The sequence below is a fragment of the Mirounga angustirostris genome, unplaced genomic scaffold (genome assembly GCF_029215605.1).
Source record: "Mirounga angustirostris isolate CCGP_5_RB_7025 unplaced genomic scaffold, mMirAng1.0.hap1 SCAF_10, whole genome shotgun sequence".
Lineage (NCBI taxonomy): Eukaryota > Metazoa > Chordata > Mammalia > Carnivora > Phocidae > Mirounga > Mirounga angustirostris.
In genome coordinates this window covers 86,406,427-86,419,973 of record NW_026991718.1, presented here as the reverse complement: position 1 = coordinate 86,419,973, position 13,547 = coordinate 86,406,427, and the positions used below count along the sequence as shown (strand labels likewise).

The window sequence follows — 13,547 nt, the reverse complement described above, 5'->3', positions numbered from 1 at the left end:
ACAAACACAATGGTCCAAAAATCTTTGGGATGTAGCAAAAGAGGTTCTAAGAGAGAAGTTTAGGAGTGCCTGGGTGGCTGAGTCGGTTGGGTGTCTGCCTTCAGTTCAGGTCATGATCCTAGGGTGCTAGGATCCAGCCCCATGTTGGGCTCCCTGCTCATCAGGGAGCCTGCTTCTCCATCTCCTCCCTCCTCATGCTCTCTCTCAAATAAATCAATAAAATCTTAAAAAAAAAAAAAAAAAAAGGGAAGTTTATAGCAGTACAGGTGTACCTCATGAAAGAAGAAAAACCTCAAACAATGTAACCCTGTATCTAAAAAACCTAGAAAAAGAATAAACAAAACCCAAAACCAGCAAAAGAAAATAATAAAGATTACAACAGAAATGTTATATGGGGCGCCTGGGCGGCTCAGGTCATGGTCCCAGGGTCCTGGGACTGAGCCCCACATCGGGCTCCCTGCTCCGCAGAAAGCCTGCTTCTCCCTCTCCCACCCCACTCCCCCTGCTTGTGTTCCCTCTCTTGCTCTCTCTGTCAAATAAATAAAATCTTTAAAAACAAACAAACAACAGAACAATGAAACCAGGAGCTGATTCTTTGAAGTGATCAACAAAACTGATAAACCTCTAGCCAAACTCATCAAACAAACAAAAACATATGGGGGGGGTGGGGGGCTTAAACAAAATCACAAAAGAGAGACCACCACCACCACCACCACAGAAATACAAACAATTGTAACAGAATACTGTGAAAAATTGCATGCCAACAAAATGGACAATCTAGAAGAAATGGATAAATTCCTGGAAACATGTAACCCACCAAAACTGAAGCATGAAGAAACAGAAAATATGAACAGACTGATTACCAGCAATGAAATTGAATCAGTAATCAAAAAACTCCCAACAAAAGTCCATGGCCAGATGGCTTCAGAGGAAAATTCTACCAAACATTTAAAGAAGAGTTAATACCTATTCTTCTCATACTATTCCAAAAAGTAGAAGAGGAAGAAAAACTTCCAAATTCAAATTCATTCTCTGGGCCAGCATTACCCTGATAGTAAAATTGAAAACAACAGAAAAAAATGAAAAGATATTCCATGCTCATGAATTGGAAGAACAAATACTGTTAAGATGTCAACATCACCCAAAGCTATCTCTACACATTTAACACCTCTCTCAAAATACCAAGAGCATCTTTCACAAAGCTAAAACAAACAATCCTAAAATTTGTATGCAACCAAGGAAGATCCTGAATAGCCAAAACAATCTTGGAAAAGACAAAAAAACAACTGTAGGTATCACAATTCTGGACTTCAAGCTATATTACAAAACTGTAGTAATCAAAACAGTTTAGTACTGACACAAAGACACAAAGATCAATAGAACAGAACAGAAAGCCCAAAAATAAACACACAATTACATGGTTAATCTCCAATGAAGGAGGAAAGAATATGCAATGGGAAAGACGGTCTCTTCAACAAATGGTGCTGGGAAAACTGAACGACTACATGCAAAAGGAGGAAATTGGACCACTTTCTTACACCATACATAAAAATAAATTCAAAATGGATTAAGGGGAGTGCCTGGGTGGCTCAGTCGTTAAGCGTCTGCCTTCAGCTCAGGTCTTGATCCCAGGGTCCTGGGATAGAGCCCTGCATCGGGCTTCCTGCTCAACGGGAGGCCTGCTTCTCCCTCTCCCATTCCCCCTGCTTGTGTTCCCTCTCTCGCTCTCTCTCAAATAAATAAATAAAATCTTTTTAAAAAAATGGATTAAGGATCTAAAGGTGAAACCTGAAACCATAAAAATCCTAGAAGAGAACTCACGAAGTAATTTCTCTGACATCGGCCATAGCAACCTTTTCCTAGACAGGTCTCCTGAAACAAGGGAAATAAAAGCAAAAATAAACTATTGGGACTGCATCAAAATAAAAAGCTTCTGCAGTGAAGGAAACAATCAAAAAACTAAAAGGCAACCTACTGAATAGAAGGTGACATATCCAAATGACATATCCAAAATACATGAAGACTTTATACAACACCCAGCAAATACAATTTAAAAAAGGACAGAAGACACGTACAGACATTTCTCCTTAGAAGACATACAGATGGCCAAAGACACATAAAAAGATGTTCACTATCACTCATTATCAGGGAAATGCAACTCAAAACTACAATGACAGATTACCTCATACCTATCAGAATGGCTAAAATTTCCATCCTTGTTGGCAAGGATTTGGAGAAAAAGGAACCCTCCTGCACTGTTGGGGGAAATGCAAACTGATGAACCCACTATGGTAAACAGCATGGAGGTTCCTCAAAAAGTTAAAATAGAGCTATGATGTAATCATAACTACCGGTTTTTCACTCAAAAAATCAAAAACACTAATTCAGGGGCACCTGGGTGGCTCAGTTGGTTAAGTATCTGCCTTCAGCTCAGGTTGTGATCTTGGGGTCCTGGGATCAAGCCCTACTTGGGACTGTCGGGCTCCTTCTGCTTCTCCCTCTCCCTTTTCCTCTGCCCCGCCCCCCTCATTTGTGCGCACAAACTCACTCTCCCTCAAATGAATAAAATCTGTAAAAAAAGAAAAAGTTAAAAACAAAAACACTAATTCAAGGGGATACACAATCCCTATATTTATTGCTGCATTATTTACAAAAGGTAAATTATGGAAGCAGCCCAAGTGTCTACCAGGAGTTAAATGGATAAAGATGTGGTACATATATACACAATGGAATATTACTCAGCCATAAAAAAGAATGAAATCTTGCCATTTGCAACAACATGGATGGAGCTAGAGAGTATAATTCAAAGTGAAATAAGTCAAAGAAAGACATACCATATGATTTCACTCATATGGAGTTTAAGTAACAAAACAAACGAGCAAAGGAAAAAAAAGAGAGAGAAACCAAGAAACAGACTCTTACAGAGAACAAACTGATGGTTACCAGAGGGGAAGTGGAAGCAGGGATGGGTGAAATAGGTGATGGGGATTAAAGACGTATACTTATCATGATGAGCACTGTATAATCACTATATAATCACTATAATATAATCACTATATTGTACACCTGCAACTAATAGAACAGTGTTAATAATGGAATTAAAATTAAAAACTTTTAAAAAGGCATTAAAATGGCAGATTACATATATTTTACAACTTAAAACATCAATAATGTAACATACCAAAATTCATTACGCTGTACACTTTAAATGGTGAACTGTATGGCATGTGAACTGTATCTCAATAAAGCTGTATAAAATATACTCTCATTTTATGTCAAAATAGTGACATATTCTCAGAAAATTATTCCAAGTGACCTCAGTATGACAGTATTGAGTATACATCCTTAACAGGATATATTTTAAAAGTAAAGAATAAGAGGAGTGCCTGGGTGGCTCAGTTGGTTAAGCATCTGACTCTTGATTTCAGCTCAGGTCATGATCTCGTGGTCATGGGATCGAGCCCCACGCCAGGCTCTGCACTCAGTGTGGAGTCTGCTTCAGATTCTCTCTCTCAAATAAGTATTTTTTTAAAATAAATATAAAAGTAAAAAACTATAAGCAATCTTAAACTTCAATATTAATAAAAAACCTGAGAAAAACAAGGAGGCTAGAACTGTAATCATAACAGAGCCTTCCTTTCCCTCCCCAAATCCATAAGAGCTATGAAGCAGTTTATTACAATAATACACAACAGTCAAGATGGGCATTAAAATGAACAGAAAATGAATAGATTCCCACAAGTTACAATGTCAACACATAATAGAAAAATCAACTCCACTGTCTATTTTGCCTCGAAATATCTCATTAAAGTCTATCTCAGGATTGGGGTGCCTGGGTGGCTCAGTAATTAAGCATCTGCCTTCAGCTCAGGTCATTACCTCAGGGTCCTGGAATCGAGCCCCACATTGGACTCCCCGCTTGGCGGGAGGCCTGCTTCTCCCTCTCCCACTCCCCCTGCTTGTATTCCCTCTCTCGCTGTGTCTCTGTCAAATAAATAAATAATCTTTAAAAAAAAAAAAAAAAAAAGACTATCTCAGGATAACTGAACAGCAATTATTAAATAATAATATATAGAACCATAAAATTGGGGGGAAATTTGATAGTCTTCTGTCTTCATTCTGCTCATTTCATAAAGGAACTGAAGCCTAAGGGGGTAAAGTGCCTTGTTTAAGGATACACAGGTAGGAAGGAAAAGAGCCAATGTCATCCATAATTCAGTCAGTCCATGATCCAGGACATCCATGATTCAGTCACTGCTTCTTTCCATGATACTTTATGCCACTGTAAGTAAAAACTTAAATTCATTTACACTCCTATCAAAACTGATGTGGGGCTGAAAACAAGAACATTCAGACCCGGAGAGTTGTCACATTAACCCTCCTCTTGCACAGCCAAATGACTCTCCATCACCCCAGGTCTGGAACACCCCCTGCAAAAAGCTTAAGCAAATGGATTTTTTCTCAGTATAAACCAAGGGGCTCCAAACTTAAGAAGTCCTGACAAGGGTGAGGGCAGGGGTTATAAAAGCAGATAAGCAAAGTCTAGATACTGAATGGTGGTGAGTTCCCCAATCTCCTTCCCCTGGAAGACAAGGTTAAAAATAAAACAAAAAGACACAAGTAAGAAAGAAATATATGGATGATCAAACCAGAACCACCTTTCACTTAGCAAAAACGTAAGATTGGGGCAAGGGGAAAGGAGAGCTTGGGATGGGGGGAGAAATGCTCAAAGAAATAACACCATGTCCCAGAACTGGAAGAAATGAGTTTTCCAATTGAAAGGAAACTTCCAGAAAACCTACAAGCTATCAATAACAAGAATCACATCAGATTTCTAACAATACAAATGATCAGAAAATGAAGCAATACTTTCGAAATTGAAGGAAAAAATTATTTCAAACCTAGACTCTGATAATCAAACTATAAATTAGGTGAAACTTTTTCAGGCATACCATGTTTAAAAAAAAAAAAAAAATCCCATCCATTCCTTCTCAAAGCAAACTGGAGACTGTGCTACACCAAAACAGAGAAAGTCAAAAGGACATGAATTGCAAGAAACCAAGGGTCTAAGAAAAGAAGTGAAGGTAATTCTCAAGATGATGATAAGCCAACTCCCAGAGCTAGAACTGTGTAGCAAAGAGGAGGAGCCAATCCAGACTGCAGCAGTAAGACAAGAGTGCTCCATAAGAAAGACCCTTAAAAAAATTTTTAAGCTGGGCGCCTGGGTGGCTCAGTTGGTTAAGCGACTGCCTTCGGCTCAGGTCATGATCCTGGAGTCCCGGGATCGAGTCCCGCATCGGGCTCCCTGCTCCCTCTGACCTTCCCCCTTCTCATGTGCTCTCTCTCATTCTCTCTCTCTCAAATAAATAAATAAAATCTTAAAAAAAAAAAAAAAAGAATTAGTAATACATCCTAGATAACTCAACAAACCAAAAAAATAAACTATTAACTTCAAGAAAAATAGAACTATGCAATAAAGGTGGCTCAAATGCAAAAATATGTACCTTATCATAATTATATAAACACAAACTATTCGTTTAACCAAAAATTACAACAATGAAACTGGAAGAATGAGGGGGAGAAAGATCTGTGGACAGAGATCTGGAGGACAGATTATAAAGTATCTATAATGTGGAAAAAGAGAGAGAGAAATAAAAGTATGTACTGTGTTATTCACAAGTCTGAAGTATATGGTAAACAAACAACTAAGAGCTGTCCGGTTGTGTCTGAGCAGTAGGAATTAGGGGTGCGGATTGGGAGACCAACTCACGAGAAATCTAGGAAAACTAAACAGAAGGCAACTAGAGAAAGAAAAATTGAAGAAACACAAGTGATATTTTCAAAAAGGACAAAAGCAGGCCTGAAGGAATAGAAAATGACAAAACAAAAGAGACAAACAAATGAAAGCATAATGGAAGCCTGGGAAGGTAAGACTATGGACCCATCACTGCATTCCAGAACCTGGGACATCCCAGAAAGCATCGCCAGTCACACATGGCGGATCTTTACCAAACTGGGAGCCAAGTAAATACTAATCTTTCTACTCTTAAAAGCCACTGTCTCTGCCTCTTCCACCCTCTCCCTTCAATGCTATCCAAAGCACTGTTTTGCCCTTTCATTTAGACCTAAATTTATAGAATGCCATCACCTGTTACAGTTACTCACTTGCTAATTGAAATCCCCAATTTCTAAAGTAAATGATTTCTCCTGTATGAAGAAAAACATCTGATTAAAATAATACTCTTTAAATGTAAAACAGAGGTAGCATTAATAACCAGTCCTTAAAATTCTGACTCCACCCCTCCCCTTTATTTGATGGAAAAGTTAGGTAGTTCAAAGAACATTCTAAATTCTGTCTACAGAATTAAGATATTAATCTTTTGGGAGCCAGGGTCCCCACTAAAAATCTCATGAAATCTCTAAACTTGGCTTTTTAAAAAGTATGTCAATGTCAGCGTACAGAAACCCTTAATGAAGTTCTGTTTTAGACTCTGGCACCACATTTGTTGTTCATGACTATGCCAGCAGTTTAAAATTACAATCTGTATGTAGGTACCTATTCCTTTCCTCTGCTGGAACCGGCTGTAACCTACTCCATTATTCCTAAAAGAAACTAAATCAGACCCATTACCAAAATCCTACAAAGACATATGCCTACTATATTGTTAAAGACACAATTATGCAGCTATTATAACCATGTTAATCCCTGGGTTTCTTTTCATTTCCTCACACATCTTTATTCTCATAGGCCCTTACCCAGAAGAGACCTTGAATGACTGTCCTTTTAACATCAACGTTTAGTGCTTACTATGTGCCAGGCATTGCCCTAAATGTTTACCATGAGTCATCCTATATACTCCTACCAATACCATTACTCCAACTTATTAAGTTTAACTTGCCTCAAATCACACAGCTTATAAATAAATGGCAGTGCTGTGATTCAACTCCCAAGCAAACTGACTCAAGATCCTGTGCACACCACCCTTAGCCTTTTTCCTCACCCTCCACATCCAATCACTAAAATTCTGAAAAACCCAAAATATATCTGCTACATTACCTTAAAAGAGAAAAAATACGCTGAGCATGTTGTCAAAAAGATTAAAAATTTTAAGCCATAGTAACAACGGCCTGTAAGAAATTCAGAATACCCAAGATTGCGTTTTAAAAAAATAAAGGCAAATAAAAGCAGCCTCTTAAGAGTGCTGGGAATGGGAGAGTGGGAATGTGAAGAGGAGGGGCAGAATCCTTATAAACGCACGACAGATGCCTCAAAATAGGGGGGTCTACCAGTGTCATTTGCGCGGTCTGTCAGGGAGTTTTAAGTGTAGCTATCCCTGCACCGGTCCGCTAGATGCCTATGATGGTTGCCCGTCACCGTCACCGCAGTAAAAGCCCACCCCGGAGCTGCGTCAGTCCCCCGCTGGGTTCCATCGACCTCCAAAGCCTGGAAGGTGCCGCTTCCGCCGCAGCGGTAAACTGTCCGGGAGACGAGAAGAAACCCCGCCGCAAATGGCAGGCTCCGCAGCCCCGGTGACGAGGCCGCGCCGACGCAGCCGAGAAACCCCGGGACGGAATGGGCCCGCGAATAATGACCGTCAGGAGCAGGCCAGGAGAAAGAGGAAGAGCTGGCGCCAACAGCAGCCCGCCGCGGCCTGCCCCCCCTCCCCGCCCCCGAGCTCGCGAGCGCCACGCCGCCCACCGGACCGCGGGAGCCGGCCGGCGCCTCAACGCGCCAGGGAGCGGCGGCCGCCAGAAGCCATGACGCCGGCGCTGCGCGGGGCCGCGGCAGGGCCAGGGCGGAGGCCGCCCGGCTCTCCAGGACCCGCTCACCTCTCGGGGCGACGGGACGGAACCCTGCACCGAGGCGATATACCGCTCCACGTCAGCCTTGCTGCGCCTCATCGCGCCGAGACCTGACTCCCAGGGCGCGGGAGGCCAAAGCCGAGGCCCACAGCGGTCGCCGTCTCCAGGAGCAAAGCGCCGCAAAGCCCCTGACGCAGCGCCGTCGCCGGCCGACAAGCGGCCCGCCCCGCCCCGCGTGCGTGTTGCATCAGCACTGTGCGCCACGCCGACGTCCGCCTCTCTCCCGCCGCTCGTAGCCTTCTGGCCAGCCCCGCCCTAGGCTCTGCGTGGTCCTGCAGAGGCCAGGTCGGATATCTTCTGTGAGAGAGTCGGCTGTGAGACGAGGGAAGGGAAAGTTCAAGAGCGCGCTCGGACCAAGGGCTAGTAACTAGACTAGCGGGACGATGTTGTACCGGATGGATTCTCAAAACTTTGGGCCGTTTCTTCTTAATTTTAATTACGTGATGCTGTGGAAGGGAAAAGCTCAGGCCATTTTGGTGAGCGTGTAAATTGGAAACACCTTTCTGGAGGCTGTTGGTTAAATATATGTCGGACACGTGTGAATACGGAAGCATACATGTTAAAATTCATGTATTTTGAAAGAATATGTGAGAAAATTAAAAGTGCATAATTAAAAGGTAGGCCACAGGTACTGTTTTTGGACGATTATAATTGTATAATTTGAAGAGCCCCCCAGATTTTTATATATATATATATATATATATATATATATATTTCAATAGCAGAACAGTATATACCAAAATGTTTATAGTAATCGTGTCAGCATGTCATCTGTATTTTCCAAATCTTCAAAATTATTTACTTCCTCCCAGCCCGCACCCCAAGACTGCTTTTATTGAATGGCTTTCTCAGAACAGAAATAAATCAACTTATTAAAGAAGTTAAATATTCTGATAATTTAAAAACAAAGCCTGGGTGGCTCAGTCGGTTAAGCATCTGCCTTCAGCTCCGGTCATGATCCCAGTCTCCTGGGATCCAGCCCGGCGTTGGGCTCGGTGCTCAGCAGGGAGCCTGCTTCTCCCTCTCCCTCTGCCTGCCTGCCTGTCTGCCTACTTGTGATCTCTCTCTCTCTGTCAAATAAATACATAAAATCTTTCAAAAATAAAAACAAAGTCAAATTGGTGATACTTTTGAACTTACATCAGGTTTGGAAAATACTTCTTTGAATTCAAATTATATTTCAACAATAAAAAATACATTTACCATTTTTAAAAACAGTATTGTTTTGATTAAATTATCTGATTTATGAAATTACACAGTTTAATTTGAAAAGGAGGTTTAGAGTTCTTTGTATTTTTGTGGTCAGATACATCCTCCACACCTGTTCTTTTTTATAAAAAACACTTCTGGGGCGCCTGCTTCTCCCACTCCCTTTCCCACTCCCCTTGCTTGTGTTCCCTCTCTCACTGTGTCTCTCTCTGTCAAATAAATAAAATCTTTTTAAAAAGAAAAAAACACTTCTGCTTTATAATCATTCTGTTCTTGAGAGCAATTTAAAACAAGCAAAATTCTATTAATGTACAACAGAATAATTTTCTTTCCTACAAAATCATTTTGGGCTGGGACCCCCGAAGCAGTACAAATGAAGTGAGACATGACACCTACTAACAATTTGTGTTCACATAAGTGGGACTTCCTCAATTGTTCTACCATGGATGAAGGCAGAGAACTCTACACTCACCTACACAGCCCCTTCATTCATCTTTTCACTACAGAAAACAAGGTCCCAGCAGGCTTTTTAGAATATCCAGTGTAATAACCAGCTTAGAACAAATACCGGAGGAAGCAAAACAAAGAGCAGAAGAAAACTTGTAAGAATTGAATTATTCTCCTCAGGAATATCTGAGTATATATTGTAGCCCTAAAACAAAAGCAAGTCATTAAAGTTTACTTTGGAAATTTGAATTTTAAAATCTTAGTTTAAAATGTTTTAGAAAATTTCAGTGGTGAAGACATTAGGTATAAAAAGATCACATCCCTGTGTACATACAGTAGGGTCTTAATTATCTGGGAAAATACCAAACAAATGAAATATGTTGAAATTTTGAACTGGAAGTTTAAAATGTTATGGAAAATTTTTGTGTTTTTTTTAAAGATTCTATTTATTTTAGAGAGCATCCATGTGCAGAAGGGGGGATGGAGGGTGGGGGCGGGTGGTGTGCAGAGGGGGAGGGAAAGAGAGAATCTTAAGCAGGCTCCAAGCCCAGTGTGGAGCCCCACCTGGGGCCCAATCCCAAGACCCAGAGATCATGACCTCAGCCAAAACCAAGAATCTGGCGCTTAACTGACTTAACCACCCTTATTTTTATCGTTTTTTAATGTAGACAAAATATAATTTTATCCAATCACTTAGAATTAACCTGACCTCTTACAGGCCATCTCCCCAGTCTCTCCTTTTTGATTTTTCCATATTTTCCAAATTTTTTACAATCAGCAAGTATTATCTTTATAAAGGGAGAAAGAGCATTTTCCTTTACCTCAATCATGCTGGATGTGAATAAAAGGAAGTGATTCTGAGATTAGTAGTGTGACATATATTAGAAATAAAACTTAAAGAGAATGTGGTTTGGATTAGAAGATCCTATTTTAGATAGTTGATTTATTTCGCTTTAGGTGCCATTTATATATATCCAAGTGGAGATGCCTAGTATATAGATGGAATAGTAGGATGAAGATCTGTGATGGATTGGAAGTCATAAAACTGAGGTGACAGTTGAAGCCATGAGTTTGCCTCTGAAAGAATGTTAGTAATAACAGCCATAGCTAACAAGTAAGCACTTGCTCTGTTCCATGTCCTTTTCTTAACATTTCATGTATTAGCTCATTTAATTCTCAACAGCTTCAGGAGGGTACTATTATTTTTATTACCCTTGGTTTTATAGATAGGAAACCAAGGGAGGGAACAGTAAGCAACTTTCCCAACCACACTTACCTAGTAAAATCACTACCATTAATCTGTTTAAGTCAAATAAACTGAAAAGGAGTGGGCCAAAAGGAGAATCTTCTTGAGGAACTCAGATGACTTAAGTACATTTATTACGCCTCAAAACATAAATTTTGGGGGCACCTGGGTGGCTCAGTATGTTAAGCGTCCGACTCTTGATTTCAGCTCAGGTCATGATCTCGGGGGTTGTGGGATAGAGCCCTCACTTTGGGCTCAGCAGGAAGTCGTCTTTTTTTTTTTTTTTTTTTTAAGATTTTATTTGACAGAGACAGCGAGAGAGGGAACACAAGCAGGGGGAGTGGGAGAGGGAGAAGCAGGCTTCTCACAGAGCAGGGAGCCGGATGCGGGGCTCGATCCCAGGACTCTGGGATCATGACCTGAGCCAAAGGCAGACGCTCAACGACTGAGCGCCACCCAGGCGCCCCTCAGCAGGAAGTCTGCTGGAGATTTTCTCTCCCTCTTCCCCTTCACCCCCCTCGCTAAAATTAATTAAATCTAAAAAAAAAAAAACCTCAGTTTTCACCAAATGGGAAGATGAGTCTGACCTTCTGGGCTTTCAAAATAGACATTCTCCATGATGATGTCCATTCTAGCCCACATCTTTTCCCAGCATAAACCAGTTACATCCAAATTTCTCACAAGTAATTACCCACCCCCGAAATCACACATGTAACTGTAATGTTCTCTACAAGGAACTCCTTAGCAGGGGGATGCATTCCTCTCTAATGGCTCCATTACTCATCTGATGCATTGCAAATTCAATTCAAATGAGGGTTGAATCCATAGAAATATTTGGCTTATGACATTTTTCATTAGCAGCAGTTTTACCTGATTAATTGGAGTCCTCAACTTCTTAACTAATTGAACTAACAGGCATTTAACATTGATGCTGATCAAACAAGTTTCTCTCATCTCAAACACCTCTAGCCTCTATTGCTAATTATCATCAACTGCAGACACAGCTTTCATATACCACATGATTCCTTTTTTTTTTCAGAACCATTCATACTGTCAGTTCATCCCATCATTTTCTGTGTTCCCAATTTGTATGATTCTACAGTAATCCTAAACTGTTTTGTAGACAGCATTTTGAATATTCTCATGGCTTTTGAACTTAATAGACATGATGAGATTTAAAATGTTCATAAAGAACCTCAGAGACAAAAGGAACCAACATGACTGCGCATTGCCATTTTTTGGTTCTTGGACATAAGTTATTTTCATTTTAAAACTTTTGCTTTGATTTCATCTCTGAAAATAGAGGCTTTTGCACATGCTGCTCTCGACATCCATACAACCTAAACTGTCTTTCATGTGCAGGAATGGATCTTCCACCCATCAACTGAGAAAGGATTTGGAGCTATCACATGACAGCACAACCCTGCCTGGAATTATGGGAGGCAGAGCTTGTACGAATAATAAATTAAGGAATACATGCACACACGTATGTATATACATTTGTATGTATATATCTATATGTAAGTGTATATGTGTGTATATATATACACATACGTATGTGTGTATGTATGTATCTATGGGAACTGAATCCCCCAAATCAGTGCTGTGTAATATAATGTGACCCAACATGTAACTTAAAATAATCTAGAAGTCACACTTTATTTTTTTTGAAGATTTTATTTATTTATTTGAGAGAGAGAGAATGAGAGACAGAGAGCATGAGAGGGAAGAGGGTCAGAGGGAGAAGCAGACCCCCCGCTGAGCAGGGAGCCCGATGCGGGACTCGATCCCGGGACTCCAGGATCATGACCTGAGCCGAAGGCAGTCGCCTAACCAACTGAGCCACCCAGGCGCCCTAGAAGTCACACTTTAAAAAGTAAAAAGGAACAGGAGAAATCAATTTTAATAATCTTTTATTCAATGCAATATACTTAAAATATTATAATTTCAACATGCAATTAATATAAACAAATTGTTAATAAGCTATCTTACATTCTTTTTTGTACTAAGCATTTAAAATTTGGTGTATATTTTACATTTACATCTTAATTCAGATGCCAAGATTTCATCAAAAATACTCGATCTGTATTTAGATTTAGATTAGATTTAGGGTTGAAAAAATAGGTTAATATACCCAAGTTGTTCCAGACATACTTAGAAGTTTTCAGGAATTGAATTGAATATCAAGTTTGTTTGTTTATATATTTGTTTATTTTTAGATATGGAATACTTCACAAATTTTCATGTCATCCATGCTCAGGAGCCATGCTAATTAATCTTCTATCATTCCAATTTTAGCATATGTGCTGCAGAAGTGAGCACCAGATATCAAGTTTTTAAATTAATTAAAATTAAATCAAATTTAAAACTTCATTTCTCAGTAGCAGTAACAACATTTCAAGTGCTCACGTGCCATGTGTCTAGTGTGTTGGACAGCACAGTTCTATATAATTCTGTCACTTGTTGTTCAGACATTAAACATAAAAAGGAAGAGGTTATGTAACTATAGCACTCAACATGGCTGAAGGAAAATCCAAAAAGTACAGCATCCCAGAAGCCAAAAAGCAGAGCTTTAAGGAGAGAATAATCAACAGCATAAAATGCTACAAAAAGATAGGAACAGGGGAGCCTGGGTGGCACAGTCGGTTAAGCATCAGATTCTTGGTTTTGGCTCAGGTCCTGATCTCAAGGTGGTGAGGTTGAGCCCCATGTCAGGCTGAGGACCATGGGCTCCTGGGTGGCACAGTCAGGCGTCCAACTCTTGGTTTCGGCTCAGGTCATG

General features: G+C 40.3%; 1 protein-coding gene and 1 non-coding gene across 3 annotated transcripts in view; both read right to left on the bottom strand.

The window, feature by feature from the left end:
• LOC123851472 (E3 SUMO-protein ligase RanBP2) overlaps positions 1–8,017 on the bottom strand; it is an 81,912-nt gene extending 73,895 nt beyond the window's left edge. For both annotated transcript variants that reach the window (XM_045885306.2, XM_045885307.2), the window contains exon 1: positions 7,831–8,017. In XM_045885306.2, the coding sequence (XP_045741262.1) occupies positions 7,831–7,902 (72 nt within the window). In that variant the 5' untranslated portion in view covers positions 7,903–8,017. The remainder of the gene's footprint in view (positions 1–7,830) is intronic.
• A 4,963-nt stretch (positions 8,018–12,980) lies between these two features.
• LOC123852176 (U6 spliceosomal RNA) lies at positions 12,981–13,087 on the bottom strand. Its single transcript, XR_006792797.1, has one exon. It is a non-coding gene; the product is annotated as a U6 spliceosomal RNA (small nuclear RNA).
• Positions 13,088–13,547: the final 460 nt, after the last annotated feature.